This window comes from Lagopus muta, chromosome 2, assembly GCF_023343835.1.
Source record: "Lagopus muta isolate bLagMut1 chromosome 2, bLagMut1 primary, whole genome shotgun sequence".
In the NCBI taxonomy this organism is placed as follows: Eukaryota; Metazoa; Chordata; class Aves; order Galliformes; family Phasianidae; genus Lagopus; species Lagopus muta.
In genome coordinates, this window is record NC_064434.1 from 5,563,094 (window position 1) to 5,588,700 (window position 25,607).

General features: G+C 48.5%; 2 protein-coding genes across 7 annotated transcripts; one reads left to right on the forward strand and one right to left on the reverse strand.

The window, feature by feature from the left end:
* Nucleotides 1-18,452, reverse strand: PTRHD1 (peptidyl-tRNA hydrolase domain containing 1). Its single transcript, XM_048937503.1, has 2 exons — nt 18,204-18,452; nt 1-320 (listed from the first exon to the last, which is right to left on the reverse strand). The coding sequence occupies exons 1-2, from the start codon at nt 18,444-18,446 to the stop codon at nt 150-152; spliced, it is 414 nt and encodes a 137-aa protein (XP_048793460.1). The 5' UTR covers nt 18,447-18,452; the 3' UTR covers nt 1-149.
* CENPO (centromere protein O) lies at nt 1,468-25,603 on the forward strand. 6 transcript variants are annotated; one of them, XM_048937459.1, is made up of 9 exons: nt 1,468-2,495; nt 4,890-5,401; nt 6,331-6,640; nt 18,977-19,175; nt 19,972-20,141; nt 20,479-20,590; nt 21,404-21,663; nt 22,156-22,327; nt 23,521-25,603. In XM_048937459.1, the coding sequence occupies exons 3-9, from the start codon at nt 6,614-6,616 to the stop codon at nt 23,634-23,636; spliced, it is 1,056 nt and encodes a 351-aa protein (XP_048793416.1). In that variant the 5' UTR covers nt 1,468-2,495; nt 4,890-5,401; nt 6,331-6,613; the 3' UTR covers nt 23,637-25,603. The 6 variants fall into 6 exon arrangements, with proteins under 6 accessions (XP_048793416.1, XP_048793417.1, XP_048793415.1 ...); XM_048937460.1 differs by having other exon boundaries at nt 4,890-5,017; nt 5,237-6,640; XM_048937458.1 differs by having other exon boundaries at nt 1,888-2,495; nt 4,890-6,640.
* Nucleotides 25,604-25,607: the final 4 nt, after the last annotated feature.

Consider the following 25,607-nt stretch of genomic DNA (forward strand, 5'->3'; position numbering starts at 1 on the left):
GTTGCAAAGAATCTTTAATCCTCTCCAGCAAAGATCTTACACTTGTTAACTGCTACTGCACAAGAAGGCTGACGGACATTAGCACAATGCTTCCACCCAGAGGCAAGCGAAACAGTGGCACAGGAGGAGGGCGTGCAGGAAATCAGGGATCACTTCAGCAACTTGAACTTCTTCAGGTGTGGGTGCACTTGGTCCTTTGGATAGGGTCTGAGCGCCAGGCAGCTGGGGATGTTCTCAGGCTGCTCTGTCCATACCTCGTGGTCAATGCTGTGCTGCTGCAGGGTCTGTGCCAGTGCGGTCAGAGCGGCTTCATCCGGAGCCTGGGGACAGACAAAGCATGCTGTGAGGGCTGGCAGTACCCCTGCAGGTAACCAGTGGTTGGTAAGCAAACCAACCTGTACCAATTCTGCCTTAACCAGGGTGGGACATGTTGGAAATATCCAAATAATTTATCAGGACGGTATCTCTGATAAAGCAGATTTTACTTGCAACTGCAATGGCCTCCTGCGAGCAGGAGAGCACACAGAAAACAGTGTTACATCTTTTATTCCCTATTACTCGACGCTTATCTCCTCCCTGGTTCCTCATTGGCTGAGTACTTCAGCTCACAACCTTCCTGGCGCTCAACTAAACATACGGATACTGGAGAAACATGAAACTTTGCTGGCTGAGCATAAACCTCTAATTATTTAATTAACTCCTAACACTTACTCACTCCACACTTGGTCACAGTTTCTGGACATCTGCTCGTCCTTGCACAGAGATAAGCTCGGAAGGAGGATAGGGAGTATCTTGATGCCTGCCTGTTGCGTCTCATTCTTCCCACAGACTGAGACAGTCCGGTGTTGTGCAGAGGCCCTGGATTCTTTGATGTTTGTTACATCTGTTTTTCTTTTGCTGGGAGTCTCCTATCCCAACAGAACAACCCTACAGTATGTTTTCTAGTCCCTAATACTGTACCCAATTTGTTTGGAACCTGCAGTTTTGCAGAGAATTAAAGAGAGAATTAATCACGTAATTCAGCAACTATGCTTCTAAAATATGCTACTAACATATGCAGTACTCCTACTTTTTACATCACCTATTTCTAAGGGTAAGTTACAGAATACAAATACATCGTGTCCTACTTCTTCAGATCAATTGCCCTTTTTAATATCTAATGCAGAAACCACACTCCATTTCCCACATCCCCTCCCATCGGCTGGGTACTCCAGGTTCACAGTCTTACTGAAGGTTAACATTTGTTAATTGCTTGTTAATTCGTGTGTTATCTTCAGTCTTTGTTAAAGAAAGAGTGCCAAGGAGGGGTGCCAGGCCTTCCTCAATACCTTCTTCAGACATTCCCTAAGTCATTTCACCACTTATCCTTTCAACTTCTGCAGGATATTCTTGCAATGTGTGTAACATCTTTTCATGCTGTCCACACAGCAGTCGTTGCTAGCTTATATACTCATTATTATCATTATACTCATTATTTAACTTCTCCAATTCCCTATTACTCGGGTCTTGTCTGCCCAGCACCAAATATCAGTAAGGCTGGACAGACAGGAGCTGCAGTGCCTGTAAACCTGCTCCATCTACCTAACCTCTGTGACTACAAATTACTTTGCCCATACATTGAGCATGCGTTCCTGGGAAAGGTTCACCTAGAAGACAAGTGATGAGAACTATCAGAGAGCCCTGAAAAGAACTATGGCAGCAGAGACTGTTCTAATGCAGAAACGTTGGACTCCCACACAATAATAAAAGGGCTCAAGTGGGCTTTTCACACATCAGAGAAGCCAGGGCCTCCACACAAGGTCGAAGTGCCCCATTACAGGAGCAGCTTGGAATGCAGCAGGCAGATGTCAAGACACTTGCCTTGTCCTCCTTATCTCCCTGTATCATTGAAGGACACGATGCCCAACTTCTCTCTATCCCAGAAGCGGCAGATGTTCAGAAATAATGGCTGATTTTGGTACCCAAATTACTTCTAATAGGCATTCTCTTCCTGAGCATACAACAACGAAGAAAGTTCATCTAGAGGGCGAGCGAGGAAGCCCGCTGGAGGAAGTAAACGCACTGCTGAGCAGGCTGTCGTGGTGCTAAACGGACACCAGGTGGCTGCAGAGCCCATGAAATAGAAGAACTCTTTATCGCTCATTACTTGAGAGGCGTGCATACGTTGATTACCTCGTGCAGGCATTATGAATATGCAGGACCTGCGGGAATATAACGAGCTCGGGTCTCGTGGAATCTCAGAAGCACTTCTGGTGGAATTATCCCCAGTGCTTCCCAGCCCCGCTAACAAAGAATACCTGCCTAACGGGAACAACGCTTGGCTGCTCAGTTCCTCGCTGCGATGCTTTGAGTCAGCTGGGCACTGCAGATGGGAATGGATGCAGCCTCTGCTCGGCTGCAGGAGCCGCTGAGAGCAGGACTCCTCGGGCGCCCCTGCAGGGACTCCTCGCCTCCATCGGATCGCTGCGGGAGCAGACAGGGAGCGTCTGACAAAGGTATTCCTTGCTTTCAAGTTCTGGGACTGGCCCATCAGAACTTTAGCAACACCTTCACAGCTTTGCTTGTAATTTCTGGAGGGAGTTGGATAAATGGTTTTCATGGTACACAGAATTATAATCGGCGGAGCTTGAGGCATCTTTGTAACAGTGATCCTTGTAAGTGTACATCAGCCTGAACTGCATATAATGGGGGCAAACAGAGCGGGGGAATAGTGAAGCAGAGCCCCCTGGGATGTGTGCTGGCTCGTTGGAGGGATGTTGGGGGACCTCCTGGGGGAAACGTGAACAAGAAAACTCTGGTCAAATACTGTAACCAGTGGTGGCCGCTCTATAAGCTGGAATCTCAGGAAAAGTGGCCATTTAATGGAACTTTGGATTATAACACCCTACTGCAGCTCATGTTGTTTTTGAGAAGAGAAGGGAAATGGGATGAGGTGGTATATGCTGATATGTTTTTCACTTTACGGAACCACCCTGAATGGCAGAAAGGATGTAGAATTAACTGGGCTCCACAGTTCACTGGCCCCTCAGTGCTGGCTCTAGAGAAAGATCAGAAGAGGCCTAACAGAAAGAGGTTAAAGAGGTGTCGCTCATCTTGAAGCATAGGAGAGAGGTGTCTGAGAAATGGAGGTGGAAAGGAAAGATTAGAAGACGATGCGTCTCCGCAGGCTGGGAAGCAGGAGGGATTCTCAGATGAGGAAGAACAGAAAGCAAAGGCAGTTCAAAAGGAGGCGGGAGCAGCTGGGGGGGGGGGGGGGGGGGGTTCAAATCACTGCAAGAACGGGCAGCACAAAGGAACCTGTAATACTGGCACCTCTAATGCAGGTTGTAGGACCAAAGGGACCAATGAAAATCTTGATTGGAGGGATATAGACATAATGCTCGATTTCATGCCTGAATCAGAAAAGCAGGTGGTACTGAGGAAGGCTCAGACCCAAGTGCAGGCACGAATCATTGCTGGTGCCCTGCTGGGAAGGCTTGAACAATATTTCCCCTTAGAAGATCCTAAATGGACCCCAAAGGATCCTGCAGAATATCAGCTGTTAAAGCAATACAGAGAGTGGATAAAACTTGGTTTAGAGAATGCAATCCCACTAACCAGCAGCAAACTGGTCAGCCATATATGCAGTCAAACAGGGAGAGACTGAAACCCCTACTGAATGTTTGAATAAACTCAGGTCTGCCATGAGAAAACACACTCTGTTGGGTCCCTCATCAGATAGAGGGAAATAGGTGTTGGTGTCACTGTTTCTGAGCCAATCCTCTGAGGATAGCAGGAAGGAACTGCAGAGGTTAAAAGCATCGGAATTAATGGACCCGGATAAATTAATTGAGGAGGCCTGGAGAGTGTATAGAAACAGGGATAGAAAGGAAAGAAAGAAACTGAGAAGAAGAATAGCACTAAAGCATGGCCTGGGGAGCCAGGGAGCATCACAAGGATGAGGCAGGGGGGATTCTGGAAGGGCCCAGGAAGGGTTTCACCCCCCAATGGACAGGAATCAGTGTGCAAACTGCAGGGAAATGGGGCACTGGTGGAGGAGCTGCCCCAGGCTGAGGGGGAGGAACCATCCCTGATGGCAGGGATGATGGGAACCAGGGAACCAGGAACCCTAGCAGACCCCCTGGTTACACTGCAGCTAGGGGAGCAGGGTACAGAGGTCAATATTCTGGTGGATACGGGTGCCTCTTACTCTGCTAAATGAAGAAGCATCACCCGTAAATGCTGATATTGTAACAGCAGTCGGAGCTACTGGCCAACTAGAAAAGGCTGCTCCTTGAAACCAATTAAATACAGGCTGGGAAAGCAAGCAGGAATGCATAAATCCTTGTACAAGCCAGGTTGTCTGACACTGTTACTCAGGTGAGACTTATTAGAACAACAGAATGCAGAGGTTAAATACAACAAAGGAAAATTGGAGCGAGGGGTCAAGGAAGACCAATTGATTGAAATTTTAAGCCTGGCTTTAACACAGATTGGGAAGAACAATGTGATATCCCCAGAAATTATGGAAATCCTGAATGAGGAACATGTAGGAGTGTGGGTGTCAGGGATGCCCAGCAGGGCCAACAATGCAGCCCTGATAAGTTAAAAGCACGAGCCAGCCCAGTCAGGGTAAAGCAGTACCTTTTGAGGATACAAGATCATAAAGGAATAAAAGTAATAACGGATAATTTTCTGGAGTTTGGACCAGTAATTGAATGTGAATCTGACTCTAACATCCCAGTCTTGCTGGTGTAAATTCAGACAGCAGGAGCTATTGCTTGGGGCAGGATCTGAGGGCCATCACTAGGATGGCTGGAGATACAGGGTGGTAAATCTGTACCCTTTATTAACCAGGCTGAGGAATGAGTTTACCGTCCTGGATTTGAAGGATGCCTTCTTTTTTGCAGGTGATTTACCTTGGATTCGAGATCTTGGGAGGACAAAGGGAACTTGGAACAGAACAAAAGGAAGCAATCTGCTGAACACCCAGATCTGCAGATGGTAAAAGAGCTCAGAACCTTCCTTGGCACGACAGGTTAGTGCACACTATGGATCTATAATGATGGGCCTTTGGTAAAACCTTTGTATGAATTACAGCAAAATGATCAGTCTGTGCTGACATGGACTGGTGAGGCAAAGAGGGCATTTGAAGAATTGAAGAAGAGAGCTCCAATGAGAGCCCCAGCCCTGGGCCTTCTGGACAGTACAAAAGCATTTTGGTTATTCTCACTGTGAACCCAGCATCTTTCCTCAGTGAGCCGCCTCTGAGCCAGCAGTGCACGACTGCTTGGAAACCACAGAGACTGCCTGTGCCAATGGGCTGGAGCCAGAGCAGGAACCACTGGAGGATGCTGAGGATTCCTGCTTCACCGACAGAAGTGGTTTTGTGAGACAAGGATATGCAGCAGCTACTGACGAGGTAATCAAAGCACAGCCATTACCTGTGGGGGCTTCTGCTCTGAAGGCTGAAGTAACAGCCTTGACAAGAGCTTTAGAGTTGGCAAGAGAAAAAGGATAAACGTATGGACAGACTCTAAATATGCATTTGGGGTGCTACACGCTCACGGTGCCATCTGGAAAGAGCAAGGATTGCTCACAGCACAAGGGAAATAAATTAAGCATGCCAAGGAAGTCCTGCATCTGTGGGAAGCTCTAAATCTACCAGAGTGGCTAATAGATACTGCAGGGAACATCAGAAAGGTGACACTGTACAGGAGACTGGAAATAAGATGGTGGATCAGGTGGCAAAACAGGCAGCTGAAGGAATAGAAATCGCTGTACAAACTTCAATTCCAGATGGTAAACTTCAAATCTGTAAACCTGAATCAGAACCTGCAAAGTATTCTAGAGAGGATAGGGATTTAATTAATGATATAGAAGGAAAGGAGCAAACTGAGTGGGCATACACACCTGAGTCACAGAGATGAGGTAGATGGGGTAATGTATAGGTACAAAGGCTGCAGCTCTTGTCTGTCCAGCCATCTGGAATACTTGTGAGCCTTGAGCTGAAGAAGTTAAACATCCCACTCCTAAACAGTGTGATAACACCTTTACAAAGCAAAAACAAAAACAGGACAAGGATATCAATAGGCTCATTATGTTGGAAGACTACTAATTTTTGGTGCTGGACAGACAAGACCTGAGTGATAGAAAATTTAAGGAGGAGAAGTTAAATAATTAGCAATATACATGTATAGTTAGCAACCATTTATGTTTAGTCAGTATGAATATATGTAATGTCTTGTTGCAGGAAGATTGTGAACCTGGAGTACCCAGAGAATGGGAAAACAGGGGAGGGGGGAAGCTTTGGGGAGACAAGGTATAAAAGCTGTCACATTGTGTCCATAGGTGAGCTCCTGTTGGCTGGATGCCCACTGCAATCTTCACCAGAGCTCCTGTCTCCTAAAACTTATCTCAGACGTTTCTGACACTGCGGAAATACAACGAGCTCTGAATCATGTCATCTTAGAACCTCATACGATGGAATTATCCCCAGTGCTTCCCAGTGTTGCTAACAAAGAATACCTGCATAGCGGTACCAAAACTTGGCTGCTACATTTCTTAGCTCCAGTTCTTTCAATTCTCTCCTGAGAGACACAGACAGGCTGAGGGGTGGCGCCAGGAGAACCTCATGAGGTTCAGCAACACCACATGCAAGGTCTGCACCTGGGCCACAGCAACCTCCGCTGTTAATAAGAGCTGGGGGGAAAAAGCATAGTATCATTCTGGTTGGGAAGGCTGCTAAGGGCATCAAGACCAACTGTCAACCTGATAGAGGTTGGTTTGCTTAGCAGTAGTGTGGGAATCAAATGTTGTTTCTGCATTAGAACAGTATAAGAATTTTTATTCTATGGTCTCCGCTGCCACAGCTCTTTTAGTTCTTTCTGGGGGCCTTTGATAGTTTTCATCACTTATCCTTTAGATGAACCTTGCCCAGGAATGCATGCTCATAATCATAGAGTTTAGGTAGATGGAGTTTGCAGAATCAAACTCTATAACCTGGAGATCAGGTTATAAAGCAGGTATGATTTACTCTGCGAATGTGCAAACGTCGGGTGCAAGGGGGCTCATTCCAACTTCCTTGCACACCAACAAGCAAAAGCGTCACAGATTTATAAGCAGATCTTACACATATTCACAAAATTCCTTGGAGCTCATCTGTATATTCATGGTTTTTCCAGGACCTCATTTACATGCTGTCCCCCCCTCTGACGCTGTGCAGTTCCCAGCGAGGGTCTCCACCTGGTGGAAGTGGGGATGAAGTCAGAGGTCTTCCTCGGTCTGACCTTTTTACATTACAATGGCCCCCCATTCACACTGCTCAAAACCAGAACAGCTTTAGGATGTTCTTTCCCTTATGTTTGCACAGATCCTTTGGTCCTGACTGCAAAGAGGTCGACATGTCCCCCTGGTCTTCCCTTATTGTTTTTCTAAGTTTAGTATACATAGCCCTTATGTGAGTGGCCCTGGTTTACCCAATTCCTGATCTCAGTAGGTTTACAAAGACTGCAGCTCCTGTCTGTCCAGCCTTAGCCTTACTAATATTCGGTGCTGGGTGCTGTGAAGGTTGGAGACTGCCTAGGGCAGAGCGACCATGAAATTGTAGAGTTCTCTATTCTTGGAGATGTCAGAAGGGTGACTACCAAAACTACTATCTTGAACTTCAAGAGGGCAGACTTTGACCTGCTCAGGACGCTTGTAGCACAGGTCCCTTGGGAGTCGCTCCTCAAGGGTAAAGGGGTCCAGGAAGGCTGGACGCTCCTCAAAGTGGAAATCTTAAAGGCGCAAAAACAGGCTGTCCCTGAATACCATAAGGCGAGCTGTAGGGGGAGAAGACCGGTGTGGATGAGCCGGGAATTACTGTCAAGGCTCAGGAAGAAAAAGAGAGTCTATGTCCTCTGGAAGAAGGGACAGGCTACTAGGGGAGATTACAAGGAAGTTGCTAAGGTATGCAGGGAGGAAGTCTGGAAGGCGAAAGCCCATCTTGAACTTAGATTGGCCACTGCAGTAAAGCAGAATAAGAAATCCTTTTACAAATATATCAATGGCAAGAGAAAAACCAAGGATAATCTCTATCCTTTAATTGATGCGGCGGGGAATGTGACCACATATGACAAGGAGAAGGCTGAGGTCCTCAACGCCTTCTTTACATCTGCCCTTAATAGTCAGACCAGCTATCTTCAGGGCACTTTGTGCCCTGATCTGGATATCTGGGCTGACATGCAGCATGTCTCCCCAGAGATCGAGGTGGAGACAGTTAGAGAGCTCCTCCTCCATCTGGACAGTCACAAGTCCATGGGACCAGATGGGCTTCATCCTAGGGTGCTGAGGGAGTTGGCGGGGGTGATCACTAAGCCGCTCTCGGCTATCTACCAGCGCTCCTGGTAGACTGGAGAGGTTCCAGAGGATTGGAGGCTTGCTGATGTGACTCCCATCTACAAGAAGGGCCATAAGGAGGATCCGGGGAACTACAAGCCTGTCAGCCTGACATCAGTGCCAGGGAAGGTCATGGAACAAATCCTCCTGGGAGAGATCACACGGCTCATGCGTGACGTTCACGGGATCTGGCCCAGCCAGCATGGGTTCATGAAAGGCAGGTCGTGTCTGACCAACCTCATCTCCTTCTATGACTGGGTGACCAGACTGGTAGATGAGGGAAAGGCAGTTGATGTAGTCTACCTAGACTTCAGCAAAGCCTTTGACATGGTCTCACACAGTATCCTTCTGCGGAAACTGGCTGCCCGTGGCTTGGACAGTTTTACCCTCCATTGGATAAGGAACTGGCTGGAGGGCCGTGCTCAACGGGTGGTGGTCAATGGAGTGAAGTCCAGCTGGAGACCTGTTACAAGTGGTGTCCCCCAGGGGTCGGTGCTGGGGCCCATCCTGTTTAACATCTTCATTGACGACTTAGATGAAGGGATTGAGTGTACCCTGAGTAAGTTTGCAGATGACACCAAGTTGGGAGGTTGTGTCAATCTGCCTGAGGGCAGGGAGGCCCTGCAGAGGGATCTAGATAAGCTGGATCGCTGGGCTGAGGTGAATGGGATGAGGTTCAACAAGGCCAAGTGACGGGTTCTGCACTTTGGCCACAACAACCCCATGCAGCGTTACAGGCTTGGGGATGAATGGTTGGATGATTGTGAAGAGGAAAGGGACCTGGGGGTGTTGGTTGATGCTCGGCTGAACATGAGCCAACAGTGTGCCCAGGTGGCCAAGAGGGCCAACGGCATCCTGGCCTGCATTAGAAATAGTGTGGCAGGATATAGCAGGATTGTGGCAGAATAGCAGGAGCAGGGAGGTGATCATCCCCCTGTACTCAGCACTGGTGAGGCCGCACCTCGAGTACTGTGTTCAGTTTTGGGCCCCTCACTACAAGAAAGACATTGAGGCCCTGGAATGTGTCCAGAGAAGGGCAACGAAACTGGTGAGGGGTCTGGAGCACAAGTCTTATGAGGAGCGGCTGAGGGAGCTGGGATTGTTCAGTCTGGAGAAGAGGAGGCTCAAGGGAGACCTCATTGCACTGTACAACTTCCTGAAGGGAGGTTGTGGTGCAAAAGGGTCTGGCCTCTTCTCCCAGGCAAATAGTAGGACGTGAGGAAACAGCCAGAAGTTGTACCAGAGGAGGTTTAGGTTGGATATTAGGAGAAACTTTCTCTCTCAGAGGGTGGTCAGGCACTGCAATGGCTGCCCAGGGAGGTGGTGGAGTCGCTGATTTCAGCGGTCCTGTCTGGGTGGTGAGGTGACTCCTTGAGATGCCGATAGGAAATGGAGACTGTTACATAAAGGACAGCATCTGTGTAAGCCAAGGGGCAGGCAGGCACGGCATTGATCCCTGCAGACCCAGTAACTTCGTGCAAGGACCAAGATAAGGGAATTTAATTCTTGCCTTGGGGGTCGGTGGAGACTCTCAGGAGGGAGCCCCAAAAAAGGGAGGTATCACTGTATGTTGGTACTGATACCTTTTCACAGTGGCCGGAGGCATTCCCTTGTAGAACTAACAAGGCACGTGGTGTAACTAAAGAGTTGTTACAGGAGGTTATTCCAAAATGCTAAGGAACCACTTGGTCTGTCAAGGAAAGTGCACTGTTGAAAGTTAAAGTCATAAAGAGAAGAGGAATCATTTGCTAAATTGCTTTGTCTCAGTGTCCACAGGAGGTGTTTTAGCCTAGGGAGAGAACTCCTTCTTTAGTAACTTTTCTAAAACTTTAACTTATCAGATTGCTGGGTCTGTGCATGACTACCAAAGGCAGGATGGAACTACCATGGTTTGGGATCCTGTCACTAAACTGGTCTGCTCAGTACAAACATAAAAGCGGTCAAAGGGATCCATTTACTCAGGTGCAGGTGAGGAAGCGTATAACCAAGATGTTATAATCACAATATAATTGTGTATAATCAATAGATATCAAGATGCTATAATCGCAATATAATCAAGAGAGTAAGGCAAAGCAGACAACGATCACAAAAAGAGAATAAGTGGAAGAGCTTACCCTTGGGTTGAGCTCACCAGAAGACACCAAAAGAGGGGATCTCCAGAAGAGATCCTTCCCCTCTGGTAGCCAGCTCTTAAATAGGTCCAGGAGGGGTGCAGCCAGGCTCCACCCCTTCCGGCAGCACAGGTGAATTGCCTTCACCTGTGCTCCTCTGTCTGACTCAAGGCTCACCTCAGGTGATCAATCAGAGGTTCAGGCCGTGACTCAGCAGTTCCCATACACTCCACCCCTTCACGGCATGAACCAATGATCAGGTTAACAAAAGGGTAAGCTTTCCCTAATACAGAGATCCGGTATATCGCGATGCTTATACAATTTTATCGCGACGTATGTTGGTACAGTTCAAGACAAGTGATGATTAGTGGATGTCTATATTCTTCTATGGGCCAGTGCTCGATGATGTGACTGGAGGCATGAGGTCCTGAGGTGCAGGTCCGTTCTATGTTCCATCAGTCCCATGCAGACCATCACCGGGTGTTGTACGTGATCTGACAGCAACACTGGAACACTTGATGGCATTTTGTTCCTTCCGGTGGTCCTGAAGGCTCACAGACTCACGGGGAGTAATACAGATGTTTTACAGGTACCAGGAGGGGAAGGTCTGCTCTCCAGGGCAAGATACAGGCCGTATTTCAGTCTTGGGTCAACACTTCCGCTTGTACTGGGGCACGTCCTGGCCGCCTGTACCACACCTTTTGGCCGGATATCTGCGGCTGCATAACAATATCAGGCACCAAAGGAGGTGTCCTGATCTGCCACAGGGACACAATGGGGGTCCCTTTAGCAATAAAGATCAGAGTGTTGACCACAATATCAGTAGGCCATGTACCTATTACTGGAGGGACTACTGAGCCTCCCACCTCCAATAGTCTCCCCCAAGGTGCAAGTAGGCCACACCACTTGGGTCCTACCTGCACCTTCCAGGGCCATTTTATTTTATGGGTACCTGGCTCTAAGTTTTCAGGGGCAGGGAGCAGAAGATTATTTTCATTACCAATCTGGGGTCTTACCTGATGATCAGTGCCCGTAATTTGGATCCTAAGCGGGGTGGCCCATGTCGTCTGCAACATTCTCAGGGCACTGGGTCTGCCATCTCGAGGTCTTTCACTCAGGTCCCGCAGGGTTTCATACAGTCTTTTTGTCCACCCCTGCAAGGACTGGGAGTCTGTCTTCAGGGCAGCCTTAAGAATACCATTATAACGTTCGATGAGGCCTGCCCCTGTTGGATTATATGGCAGGTGGAATCGCCATTCGATGTTATTTTCTTCTGCCCAGCGTTGTATCGTTGCACCAGTAAAATGAGTCCCTTGGTCGCTCTCGATGACTTGAGGTGTCCCGTAGGCAGACATCAGTTTAGTGAGTGCCTTGATGGTATATGCCTGGTTTGCTTTCGGTACTGGATAGGCCTGCAGTAGCCCACTTGCATTGTCGACACAGGTCAGGGTGTATCTTGCCCCTTCGGAACGAGGAAGGGGCCCGATGTAATCGACCTGCCATCGCTGGAGAGGATTGTGTCCCCTAGCAAGATGGGCTGTTGTTTCGGGCAACGATCTCGGTCTCATCTTGGAGCAAGCGTCGCAATCCTGGCATGCCTGGACGATATCAGATAGTTGTATGGGCAGTCCCCATGCTTTAGCAGCTGCCCACATTGTCTTTTGTGCAGCATGCCGTAGCTTCCGATGTAACCAGCGGGCGATGTTCTCAGATGGTGAATTCTCAATCCATCGAACTCGGGCCAGTGTGTCGGCTTCATCGTTTCCCGGTGACTGTAGGGGCTGATGACCAGAAACATGGTAGACACGTACAGTCCTGTGTTTGACCGTATTCCATATATCTAACCACATGTCTTTGCCCCAGATCGGTCGGGCGTGGATAGTCCATTCCTGGGTGGCCCACTGTGCAATCCAAAGAGTGAGCCCCCGGTACACAGCCCAACTATCTGTTGGATGTTCAGGATACCATCACCGGGTTCCTTGGTTATAACCATCCACACGGCTCGCAGTTCTGCCCATTGGCTGCTCTGACCATCCCCCTCATTGAACCAGATTGTCTCTGTGGAAGGATGGTATGCTATTGCTCTCCACTTGCTCGGGTTGCCCTTGCTGGACCCATCTGTGTACCAGGCATCTTCAGGGATAGGATATTTTCCCTCCTGAACGGGACTCTTCTCTGGTGGAGCGACCAGTATTTCTTTTGGTGCATCACTGCGATACGTAACTGGGCCTAGGATCTTCTGGAGTTCTTCTTTCAAGGGTGATGAAGACAGATTGCTCCTTTGGCTGAGATAGGCGACTCATCGTGCCACTGTTTGTGCTTGGGCCACCCCTATCTTAGGAAGGTGGGTCAGATCTTTCACCCACCCCTGAATTGGCAGAGTGGTCTTGACTATAACTGCAGCTGTTTGAGTTATTGGCTCTACTGCCTGTAATGCCGAATAGGCAGCCAATAACTGCTTTTCAATCATACTGTATCTTTCTTCTGCTCCATGCCAAACCTGAGACCAGAAACCAATGGGGGTCCGAACAGAACTCCGGCGTTGCCACAGGCCCCAACCGAAGCCGTCTTGAGTAACATGAACGTCCAACTCGGCTGGGAGGGTAGGATCGAATATACCCAATGCCTGAGCTTGTTTAACTGCCAGTTTTGCTTGTTGAAAAGCATCCTGTTCGGTTTTCCCCCAGTCCCATAGCTGCCCCTTTTTTGTGAGTCTGTATAGTGGCCTTAGCAGCTGCGCTAGGTGAGGTATAAAGGAACGCCAATAACCCAATATACCTAGAAACTCTTGCAGCTGCTTTGATGTTGTAGGGACTGGGAACGCCTGAACCTTATCTATAACAGCACTGGGTAGCACTTTGGTCTTTCCTGACCAAACCACCCCCAGGAATTTTACGGACAGGCTTGGACCTTGCACCTTTTGGGGATTTATAGCCCATCCCCTCTGTTGTAAATAGGCAGTTAATGAATCTGCTGCCTGTCCTACTGCCTCCAGTGAGTCGGATGTCAACAGGAGATCATCAATATAATGATATAGGTTAACATCATCAGGTTTTCTCCAGTCAGCCAGGTCACGCGCCACTAGATTGTGACAATACGTTGGTGAATGCACGTACCCCTGTGGCAGGACCTGAAAGGTCCACTGCCTGCCTCCCCACGTAAACGCAAACTGATCTTGCGATTCCTCAGCAATTGGGATACTGAAGAATGCATTTGCTAGATCTAGGACACAATGGTAGGTTTTTATCTCCCTACTCAATGTGTCCATTAGGGAGGCAATATTGGGTACGGCCGCATGAATAGGCGGCGTGACCTTATTTAATTCTCTGTAATCTACTGTCATCCTCCATGTGCCATCCGACTTTCGCACCGGCCATATGGGGGAGTTATACAGGCTGTGTGCAGGTCTTATAATGCCCACTTTTTCTAATTCCTGCACCGTTCTCGATATTTCATCTTGCCCACCCGGGAGTCTATACTGTCTTACATTAGTAATCCGGCGCGGTTTCGGCAGGCAAACAGGCTCATGTTTCACATGGCCTCTTAATATTGCCTGCACCGCCCGGATACTGATACATCTTTGTCGAAGTCTGAACTCTCCCACAGTTGTTTGGAGAGCCAGACCCCATAGAATGTCTATGCCCAGGATGTATTCTTGGACTGGGGCAATAGACACCTTGTACTCCCGGGGTGGGAGACGCCCAACCCCCAATTTTAACCATGTTTGGGTGACAGGAATAGTCTGTCCCCCAAAACCACCAATCATCACTCTGTCGCCATGAAATTTTCCCAGATCTCCATAGATAATTGATGTTGCTGCTCCAGTATCTACTAGTGCCATAACTCTCTGAATATTTTTTCGGGACCAATAAATCGTTAATTCTACATAGGGCCTCCGGTCCCGTCTGGAGGCCCTACAGGGACTAACATCCCTTGTCACTGCATGAATTGTGCTAGGGCCAGTTCTTTTGCTTCTGATGGCTCAGGCATTGTGGCCCGAGACACCTGAGGTGGCTTCTTTTTCCTGTTTGGAATAATAAAATCTTCTAGGTTCCATGTTGTTGTTGGAACCCTCTCTATAGCTCTTACCCTTGATTTCTTAGGGTAGCTCTGGAATTTTTGATTGTCCTTTAGTTGTCTCCAAAGCTGGAGAAGGACGTGGTTGGGCTGGCGGTCGATCTTAGCAAATTGGACCCCAGCCCGAATTAAATCATTAAACATTTGTTTTCGGGATACCCTTATGGGTCCCGATCGAGGAGCTCGAGTAGCCGGCATTTTGGTTTTATTTACCGGCAGGACCTCTGCTTCCTCCAAAAACCGAATATTGCGCCTAGTCTGCAGGCGTTCTGTTTCTCCTAAGTCGGCAACTAACTGGGCAGCCTGCTGGACTATGGCTTCTGATGCTACAAGGGGATTTAATATGGAAACTAGGGTGCCGTACAGATGGGAGGGAGCTTGCTGTAAAATTAAATCTCTCATCCCTGCTGAAAATTTAACCATATCAGGGCCATCATATGTATCTTCATAGATGGCCTCTCTTACACCCAGTTTATGGATATAGTCTTGAAGGTCCTCCATGGAGGACCACATACCTGTATGTAACGGTATGTCTGATTTATTCGGCCATACCATACGGCAGGCCGCCATTAACCATTCTAGTATGGAATGGTTTTCATCACGATATTGATTGCCTACGTATAACCTCTGTCTGAGAGCAGGATGGACGGTCATGGTGGCCAACTTAGCTATTTCTGGGCCATTCACCAAGACACTTTCTGCCCCAGAATCCCACAATCTCAATAACCAAGCCGGCACACTTTCTCTAGGCTTCTGCCGAAATCGTTGTACTAAGTCCATTAATTCTGTTGCCGTGTATGGCCGAGCTGTCACATGTAAATGAGTCTGGGCAGGGGGCCATTGATCAGGTGGCACCCCTGCCGGTCTGTCCTGTACTTTTTTTGTTTTTTGGGTTATAACAGGACGGACTTCCAGTGGATCAGTTAGAATTGGACATTCAAGATCTGATTTGGATTTCTTGTTCTCCTGATCAACGAAGTCTGTTGATTCAGGAGTCTGGTCATCATTTATTGAAATGTTACGAATTTGGCCTACAGGAAGATGTAGAATTGGCTTCTTCCCTGTTAAAACGCCAAGTTCGTGCTCCAGCTTTTCAATGCGGTCTTTCAAAAGCTGATTTTCAGTTTCTAAAGTATTATTTCTTAAGTCCGCATGATTTAAGGCAGTTAATAATGGCCATACCACCATAGAGGCAGCCAATTGTCTTTCTTTGGTAGTGAGGACATCCTTGCCAAGTCCTTGAAAATAGTCCGCCATGCGATATGGGGAGAGATTGCCCATAACGCGTAAGGGACCCCATTTTTCAATGATGGCAGCTAACTCATAATAGGGCAATCCCTCAAATCCTGGGATCTGCCCTGGAATCATTTTCTCTAGAGGAGTATTGTTCTCCCCCTTGACCCATTTATAGAAATTCCACAGGAAAGACATGATGTTAATTTCAGTATATTCAGCCTGCCTGGCTCGCCAAGTGTATAACCAAGATGTTATAATCACAATATAATTGTGTATAATCAATAGATATCAAGATGTTATAATCGCAGTATAATCAAGAGAGTAAGGCAAAGCAGACAACGATCACAAAAGAGAATAAGTGGAAGAGCTTACCCTTGGGTTGAGCTCACCAGAAGATACCAAAAGAGGAGGATCTCCAGAAGAGATCCTTCCCCTCTGGTAGCCAGCTCTTAAATAGGTCCAGGAGGGGTGAATTGCCTTCACCTGTGCTCCTCTGGCTGACTCAAGGCTCACCTCAGGTGATTAATCAGAGGTTCAGGCCGTGACTCAGCAGTTCCCATACAGGAAGCTACTGTTAACAGCACTATTATTCTAGGACCAAGATTCAACCTACCTTGGATCAATCTTACATTTCCAAATTTACGTTATGAAGGGCTTCTGGTGACTGTGTGGGGACGAGAGAGAGCTTGAAAATCTGTGCCAGTGAATTGGAAAGGAGTTTGTATTGGGGGATTTTTAGCACCTCCTATGAGCATCCATCCTAAAGAACTCCCATCAGATATAGGGAGAACTACATGGGGCCAATATCAGAATACAAGGAGAGCAGGAATCCCCAGTATGTTAAGTAAAGACTCCACAGGCAAGAGGAGGTGTCCTCCCTATCTGAAGTCGTACTACAGAATAGAATGACGCTGGATTTGTTGACTGCAAAGGAAGGGAGAGTATGCTCCATAATAAATCAAAGCTGTTGTGCCTACATAAGTGAAGTTTGGAAGGTTGAAAGAGATCTAGACAATATCTGGGAGCAAACAAAAGCCCTATATGAAGTGAGCAAGGATAATACTGACTGGGGGACAGACTTACTAACTGGCTACCAAATTTCAGATGGCTGAAGCAACTTTTCTTAGCAAGCATTGCTCTACTCTCTGTGGTAGCTTTCACACCTTTAGTGTTAATTTCTTATCCTGCTTATCATCCCTTTCCATTGTTTTCTTAGGGGCCCCTTTTCTACTGACTTGAGAGGGCTCCCTTTTTTAGAATATGCTTGGGCCAGCAAAAGGTTAGACTAAGCAATAAATTCCCCTTGAGTTAGCAGAAGGTTAAACTAAGCGATGCTATTTGCAACTTCCTTTTGAGTTAGCAAAACCAAGCGATGTTATGGACCCCTTACATCTTGTATTCTTTAGCTTAGCTCAGGGTTGAAACTGGATGAGCATTGTGGCCCTTTTCAACCCAGGCCATTCTATGATAGCCTCATTCAGGTTATACAGTTTGATTCTGCACATCAGGGGGCAAAATCATTGTATCGTTCTGGTTGGTAAGACCACTAAGGGCATCAAGCCCAATTGTCAACCTAATATAGGCTGGTTTGCTTAGTAGAAGGCATTAGTACCTTAGTTTTAAGAAGCAATATCTTTGTTCAGCAAAAGGAATCCATAAGTGATAGTTCTTTCCACTTCAGCTTCAGTGGGTGAACTGTCTTGTTTTTCCTCAAAAACTGTGCACTGGAGACATAATAGAATACTTTTATCTTCTGCCTCAGTGATTTTGCCTTATGAGAAGTACCGGAGTCACAATAGAACACTTTTATCTTTTGCCTCAAAACGTGCAAGGACATTTTCCTCAGGTTCCACATACATTGTTTCTAAAAAGTGGCTCCCTATGGCCTAATAGGCAACGGAAATCTTCCAAGCTGGGGAAAAGTGAATGAAAGCGAATCACAACTTTAGGTGATGAAGATGATGGTGAAAAAGGGGAAGAAGTAGGTGGGCACTCGACCACCCTAAATATCACTGGCCATGCCCAAAGGGACATTAGCACCTATATGAGGCCTTGAAAATGAGTGCATATATGTGCCAACGTCTCCCCCGAGCTCCTCTGCTCCAGACTGACCCGCCGCAGCGCCCTGAGCAGCTCCCCATCACACCTGTGCTGCAGACCCCTCACAGCTTCTCTGCCCTTCTCTACACGCGCTCCAGGGCCTCACTGTCCTTCTCATAGTGAGAACACAGCACTCGAGGTGTGGCCTCACCAGTGCCAAGTACAGAGGAACGCAATATTACCAACACAAGCCAAAAGAATAACTGAGCACAGCCACGCAGATAAAGGACCCGGGGGGACCCAGAGCCGAGAAAAGACCCCGCCCCAAAATGGCCGCCACCCGCTCCCCTCAGCGCAGAGTTCCCGCCATGCCCCGCGCACCTCCAGCACCACGGTGCGCATGGCGCCGCCCTCCGATAAGTAGGCGCGGGTGTCGGGGTGCTGCCAGTGCGCGTGCGCGGCGGCCAGCGCTGCGTGGCACCCCTGGGCCACTACCGCACCCAGCGACCACGAGCGGGCCAAGTCTCCCCGCAGCACCACGTACTGCACCAGCGCAGCCGTCGCCGCTCCTGCCGCCGTCCCGGGCGCCGCCATGCTGCTGTACGGGGAGGCGTGGTCGCGCATGCCGAGTGTTGAGAGGTACGGGCGCCGCCATTTTGTTGTACGGCAAACGTGAGGGCGCGGTGGTGACGTAGTTCCGGTGGCTTCGGAGCGCGAAGTTTGAGCGCTGAGGTGAGAGCGGGGCCCTGGGGCTTGGCAGCGGTCGCGGCGTCCCGGCTCCCCGATCCTCTATCGGTGGGGGTTCACGCGTTCTTTCACCCCACAGGTCTTCCTCGTGAGGGGTCCTTAGGCTGCTCGGCTCACGCTCTCTCCCCCCGTCTCCCTGGGGGTTTGCTGTCCTCAGGAGGCCATGCTGCTCTGTCCCACTGACCCCTCAGTGGGAATCCCCAGGCCCTGCTTCCCCTCCTTATCCTCTCTTCTCTCCCTTTATGAGGTCCCTAGTTCTCCTGTCACCTCCCTATTCCCATATGGGGACAGTCCGAGGGGTTCCTGTCACCTCCTTGGGGCTGGTGTAAAAGGGTGTATGAGGGTATGGGGATGTATGAGGGTATATAAGGGGATGGAAGTTTATAACGTGCTATTTCATCCTTCAGGACTGCCCCTGTGTGAGGCCAGCCCTGGAGACAGACCTGCCCCCAGGCTTCATGGAGGAAGGACGAGACGGTGATGGGAAGGAAAATGCCATGCATGGAAGATCTCTCACCGCTGCCTCCCAGGATGGAGGAGGGCGAATGTCTGCGGTCCCACTTGCACAGGGGAAGGTGGAAGGAGGGAAGGTGTATTCAGGAGATGGTGAGCTTGTAAAAGTCACTTTCTGCATGATATGCAGTGCTACAGACTTGGGACAGAGTTCAGTCTGGAGCAAAGGGGGCCCAGGGGAGACCTTATAGTTCTCTCCAACTCCCTGAGGGGCAGTTGTGTTGAGATGGGGATTGTCCTCTGCTCCCAGGTAACAGCGATAGGACGAGGGAAGGTTCAGGTTGGTATTAGGAAACGTTTCTTCTCCAAAGGAGCAGTGATGCAGTGGTACAGCTGCCCAGGGAGGTAGTGGGGTCACCATCCCTGGAGGTGTTCCAGAACTGTAGGGATGTGGCACTGAGGAATGTGGCCAGTGGACATGGTGGGATGGGTTGGGGTTGAACTTGGTGGTCTTAGAGGTCTTTTCCAGCCTGTTTGATTCTATGATTTTGTCCAAGTATCTTCTTTCACAGGAGCTTGGGACCAGGAGTGACACCCTGGCTTGCAATGTGTCCCAAATTTAGAGTGTGGGCACACCAAACAAGCTGCTCTTGATTAGAAGTGAAACTAGAGGCTGCAGATCTGTGCAGGGCTGTGTATTTGGTAGCTTACTCTGCTTCTCAGGATGTTAGCTAGCTAACATGGGAAATGCCTGGTCCTTGTTGCCTACTAGCATTCAGTCTTGGTGTTTAAAATTCTCTAAAGCAGGTCTTTGCCTGTCCTCTGCCCCTGAGGAGTTGCACATAATTTCTTTAAGTAACTATACTGGGCCAACTTTGGTTTGGGTCACACTGCAGATGCCTACTAATGACAGCTGGATTTTCTGAGCATGTGTTGCTGTTCCTTGCAGGGGTGTTGGGTTATCTGGAAATGCTGGAGGCACAGGCTCATGAGTTAGGCCTGAAGCAAGAAGAGAAGGAGCAGCAAGAAAAGAAGCTCAACAGACTGAAAGTCAGAGTGCAGGAGCTGAGAACCCGGAGGGATGAGCTTCGGGCTAAAGTGGAGCTGCAGGAGAAGAGGGTGAGAAAGGGCTTACTGCAGAGATCTGACAGAGGGGCTCTGCTATGCTCCTGCTCTCACAGCATGGATTTACTGAGGCTCTTAATTTATTTTCTCTTTTTAAGTAATGTACAGTTCTGGCATCCCCAGTTCTCAGTACAGTATTGTCCAAGACTGCTGGATCTTTATGCTTGAGGTTGTGTGGCCATTTATGAACTCTTTTTCCCTTCTTCAGCTTGAAGTGCTGCCTCACATTTCTCAGAGCTGGGTTATTTCTCTGTAGCTCGAGTGTGTTCCCTGCAGGTGATGTGTTTGGTGTCGTCAGTTCCTAACCTGTCTCATCTTTTGGCTTTTGTAGCTTCTTGACAAGGAAGGAGTTGTGACAGATCCAGCACGGCCCAGTGCCCAGACTGTTCTGGAGTGGAAAGTGAAGAGCATTAAGGCCATGCTGCAAGTCTTTTACCTCACAGGTAATGCCTCAAGGCTTGTGTGAGTCCTGGCTGCATTTTTGGGGTGCTAAATTTTGAATGATGAATTTGATGTCAAGTGCAATTTCCCTATTAATGTTGCTTGTGTTGTGCTTGAAGCCTTCAGTCTGAAAGCATAGGAAGAGCAGTAATGCTGCAATTCTCTGCCTCTCTGGGAAGGCTTCTGGGATTTTGCAGAAACTCTTGCTTACTGAGCTGCATCATTTGGACTAAGATCTAGATTTGAGGAAGCATGTGAATGCCTTAGTTTTAAAATCTTTGGGCATTAGGTTAAATATTCAAGGGTCTGGGTCTTCCAAGCAAACTTAGAATGCCAGCACCCTCTTTTCAGCTATTCCTGAGCTTGGTTTAATGTATTACTTTTTTTGTTCTCAATGCAAGTCACCTTTGCACTCTGTTCCAGTCACTGGAAGGAAGGACAGTGTGGAAATACAAGTCTGATGTTGGTGAGGTTGGGTTGAGCCCGTGAGCCCTTCTGCCATTCTTTATGGGGCAGTTTTTCTTTCACCTAGGGCAGCCTGTTCTGCACCGTGGGAGCCAGGACTGAGTTTGAAGTGCCAGCATAGCTCAGTTAGTGACAATTTAATCTGTTTGAATTTGTCTGATGTCCCTTTCTAAAATGCTGCTGTGTTTTATGTCCCTGAACTCTTGCAAGTCCTTAATCCTCCCAGGGAGCTCCTCAGGCTGCCATGCTGAGAGCATACAGCCCCTGCAGCCTGTACTGTCCCAGCAAAACTTCCTTGAGGTGACAGGTTTCTATTAGTGCTCAGTAAAACCTCTCTCTCTGCACCCAAGGGATCAGTGGGAAGCTGACCAAGCAGGGAGTGTGTTTCTGCATCAGCACTGCTTATGAAGGCACCTACCTGGATTCCTATTACGTGGACCTCCTCATCAAGCCAGAGGTGAAGATTCAACGCCACTCTGTCCCCGTCTTCATCCCACTGGAGCAGATAGCCAAGAAGTACCTGCAGACAGACATCAGGCGCTTCCTGTCCGTCCTGTGGGAGCACCTGAATGCTTACGTTGGGCGGAGGCACCAGGCAGACCAGTTGGAGGTACCAGTGGTCACAGCAACAATGCTTGCCCACCTTTTTGCCTTTTATCTGCCAAAAGTTAACGAGTTTGCACAGCTCTGGAGTGCTGGGGGAAATCTGAGTGGTTTTCTTTACATGGAGCGCTCACCATTCTGGTTTTCAGAGCACAGCAAATGACTCCATGACTATAAACTCCATTGCCTGTGTCATTGGTACATGTGTATTTGGATGTCTTGTGGCTCATTTAAAATACACAGCCAAGTGCAGCTGTCCTCTTCCTCTGAGGTCCCTAAACTGAAGGAGCTGTGCTTTTGTAAAATGCCTCTGGAAGATGTGACTTAAAGATGTGAATGAGCACTTGTTTATTTCAGACTTTTCCTCAAGGTACAGCCACACCAGGGCATGCCAGCCTGGTGCAGGGGGTGGGGGCCCTGTCCTTTGTTAGCTCCCAGCCCCACGCTGATGCACTCCTGCCTTAGCTTTGTCTTTCAGACATTGTTTTTGTCCCTTCAGGAGCACTTTTCAGACCACATAGAAGGAACTCTGCAGAGGAACTCTTTGTGTAACTTGCTGGTCTTTAATTACACCGTGTCAAGTGACAGCAAGACCTTTCCATTCAACTTGAGGCTGCTTTATGGAGACCTCTGTTGCAGCCTCCCTACTGAAGCCATCATTTCTTGTACACGTAAGTGGGCAGTGCAGGTGTCTGGGTGTGTGGGGAGGGCAGGCCATACTGCAGTGGATGAGGTTTTCTCTAGTTCAGTTTGGGGACAGAAAGAAGCATGCTGTCATATTTCTTTGGGAGGAAAGATCTTTTCTGTAGCTTGGGGGTCAGTGGCAGGGAAATAAGATAAGATCTTATTATCATGAGAAATTTCTTTCAGTGCAATTAGTGAAATGATTAATGTGAACACTGAGGCCTGTTGTTGGGATATTTCACACTCTGCAGCCAGGCCCTAATTGGCCACGTTGTACCATCAGGTATGCTGGCACATCCTGCCATACAGCAGCATAGATGGAGACAGGAGGGAGATTTACAACCTCTTCCAAAGTGCCAGTGATATTGTGAAATGCTCCTAACAAAGATCTCTGCCTGGAGACCTTTCCTGATACCACTTATTCCCCTATCTTTTGAATGATTCTCCACGTGTTGTACAGACTGACTGATACTGAGTGTCTTCTGCAGCCTTAGCAATATGGCATGGCTTAATCCTGATCTGTGCTGTTTTATGACTAATTCCTGCAAGTGCCCAGCTGAGCTGAGGAGGCATTTTCCCATCTCTTCCTCATGGCTGTGCAGAGCTGTGGGCCCACCTGAGCCACCTTGCATCCCATTCACCTGCCCATGTGGGCTGGCTAGGCTGCAAAGCTAGATGGAGCTCTGAGCAGAGCAGCTCGGGCTTGTAATCATTCTGCCAGCAGTCATGGTCTGAGGCCTCCTTCTGGTAGCAGAACCCAGCTGTGACACTCCTTGGGTTGCAGTTAGGCTGCAGGAGGAATTGTGCACTGATTCAACGGCTCCTCCTTTCCTTTCCCCACAGAAATGGCCCCTTTATAGGTGAAGTTCTGCCCTTGCTCAAAAACATCAGTGTCTTTCGAGCTGATAAGGCAGCTGGGTAGCTGTGGTGCTCCAACACCGTTGTCCCCTCACAAGCAGCCCTTCAGCTCTCAGTGTTTCTTGAGCTGTTTGTGCTCTCTAGCAGTTCGGTTCCCCTGGGGAAGATGCAGGGTTAGGAAGGAGAAAGAAGGGTTATGAGAAGAAAAACTGTGACCAGGGAGGAAACACCCTAGGGGAAAGGGAAGAATGAGAAGCAGACAGTTTTATGCTGGTAAAACTGTGTTCCTCTCCCCACTGATGTGTCTACTTCTGTCTCCTAGCTGGCACTCTTCCATTGCTAGCAAAGATGGCAGCAGCTCACTCAAACGCTTTTCGACAGATAGCTCTGCACAAAGCCTTCGACTCCATCATCAATGCTAAAGAAAGCCTGGACTGAGCACCGTAAGCTACCTTGACTCCTCAGTAACGTGCCTCTCCTGACTTCTTCTGCCTGTGGGGAATGCTCTCAAAATGCAAATGTTTGCCATGGACTGCGGCACTGCTGCTGAGAACCCCCCAGAGGAGCAATTGGCCCAATTTAGATCTTGAAAGCAATATTTCCTTGATGATTTGGGGTGTCTATTGCTGGTAATCTTTCCTCAGCACTCTGCTTCTCGCTTGTCATTTAATTCCTGCTCGTGATGCATCGCAGTGTTTGGTGCCCCGGAGCTCCACAGTTATGGAGGATGTCTCACAATTAGAAGGAGAAGCTATATTAAAACATCAACAGCTCATAAAACCTTCTGGAAGAAGAACCCTACAGCTCACCAGGCAGCAGAACTCAGCAGGGAGCAAGCAGAGTAATCTGTGCCCTCCTTCTAACAGCCAGGAAAGGACTTCATGTTAGAAACTGGTACAGGCTGGAGGACAACCTGGATTGTTATGGCACTCACTGAACCTTCTCTGGACAGAGGTGAGGTTTCCTTTTGCCAGCAGCAGGCTGTGCCCTCACGTGGGCTGCATTAACTCCCCCAGCACATTAGCAGTGAGTTTTCCAGAAGATTTCACACCAGTGGTGGCTTTGGACATCCTGTTTTCTTCCTGTTGTAGCAGAACTTTCCTGGCATCCCATCTTTGTGCTTCCTCCAAGTTTGGATCGGATCTTGAAAGCTTGCTGTATTTTATGAACACTCTTTCAATGCGTTAATTTCAGTAACACAGAACTTTTACTGTGGTATTTTTAAGAATCTCCTATTGATTTTTTTTCTAGACTTACACCAGATGGCTGGGACATCAGGATTTTCTCCTGCCCCGTTTTTGTGCCAACACTGCATGTGCAAACTTCACAGTTTGTTTTTAAATTGTCTCTGTAGTTTAAGCTTTGTCCAAACCAACCTTTTTATGTATAACCTCTGGTGTTCGTATGTTGCAGCTCCAGGAGAAATTCCCTGATGACCCTGGGAATTGAGTAATGGGGTAGGGATCAAAATCTTGTATCATTCTTTCTGTGATTTCCAGTGTTTTGATACTCTGCGACGAGAGAAAGGAGCAAAAGCCATCCAGAGGCATCAATCTCCCCTTTGGGAGCCCCTCCAAACCCAGTATCCCCTCAAAGAGGTGGTGAAGCCCTTCTCAGTATCCCCACAACCCCAGAACACAGCAGACACAGAACCAGGCTTTGAAATTCAACTGCTTTCTATTCAAGAAACTAATGGCATAATTACACTCTGTGTGCCTCCCTTCCCCCCTGGCCCTGGCAGTGTCACGCTGAATAACGCAGTCCCTTCTCAGCCAGTCCCAGGTCCTCTTTCCCATCAAGCAGTGACAGCAGCTGACCGCAGCGTGCATGGGGGGGCGAACAGGCACAGTTAAAAATATAAATGTCAATCTGTACTCTTATGTATATATATTTATATATCTGAAATACGCAATATTCTGTATTTTTTTTTTCTCTGAGCTCCAAGCCCAAGCACTCTCTCTCCCCGATCTCCTAACTATGTTGTTTGTGACAAGGATGAACTCGGTATGGACTAACAGCAAAGCCCGGATGCTCCTGTGTGTAGGAGAGACGTGTCTTTCCATCCGACCCTGAGTTTGGATCTCCTTGTGCTGAGTGCATGGCAGCTGGGGCCCACAATGCTACTTGGATGCCATACTGCTGCCCCCCCCTGCAAAGCCTGGGGTGCCTGGGGAAAGGCAGCCCCAACCCCACACCCACTGAGGGCTGTGAGCTTGTGTGCAGGCACGATGGAGCAAAGGAACTTTCCAGCAGGGACTTGGAAAGGGTTGTGCAAAGGGGTCGATTTCTCAAGTTTGGTTTCAGATCCAGACCTCAGTGGGACAGATGTCCCCGCCGGCTGTGGTGCTGGGCACTGGGCCCCCCTGGCCACCCCTCTGGGTGCTGGGCAGACGGTGGCTGTGCTGGCTG

Excerpts from the sequence above, each read along its gene's own strand:
- CENPO (XM_048937459.1), top strand. The coding sequence starts at position 6,614 with ATGAGGTTCAGCAACACCACATGCAAG. Across the intron at positions 19,176-19,971 it reads GAAGGTGTATTCAGGAGATG|GGGTGTTGGGTTATCTGGAA; the intron begins GTGAGCTTGTAA and ends TGTTCCTTGCAG. Across the intron at positions 22,328-23,520 it reads AGCCATCATTTCTTGTACAC|CTGGCACTCTTCCATTGCTA; the intron begins GTAAGTGGGCAG and ends TCTGTCTCCTAG.
- PTRHD1 (XM_048937503.1), bottom strand. The coding sequence starts at position 18,446 with ATGCGCGACCACGCCTCCCCGTACAGCAGCATGGCGGCGCCCGGGACG. Across the intron at positions 321-18,203 it reads TGCGCACCGTGGTGCTGGAG|GCTCCGGATGAAGCCGCTCT; the intron begins GTGCGCGGGGCA and ends GTCTGTCCCCAG.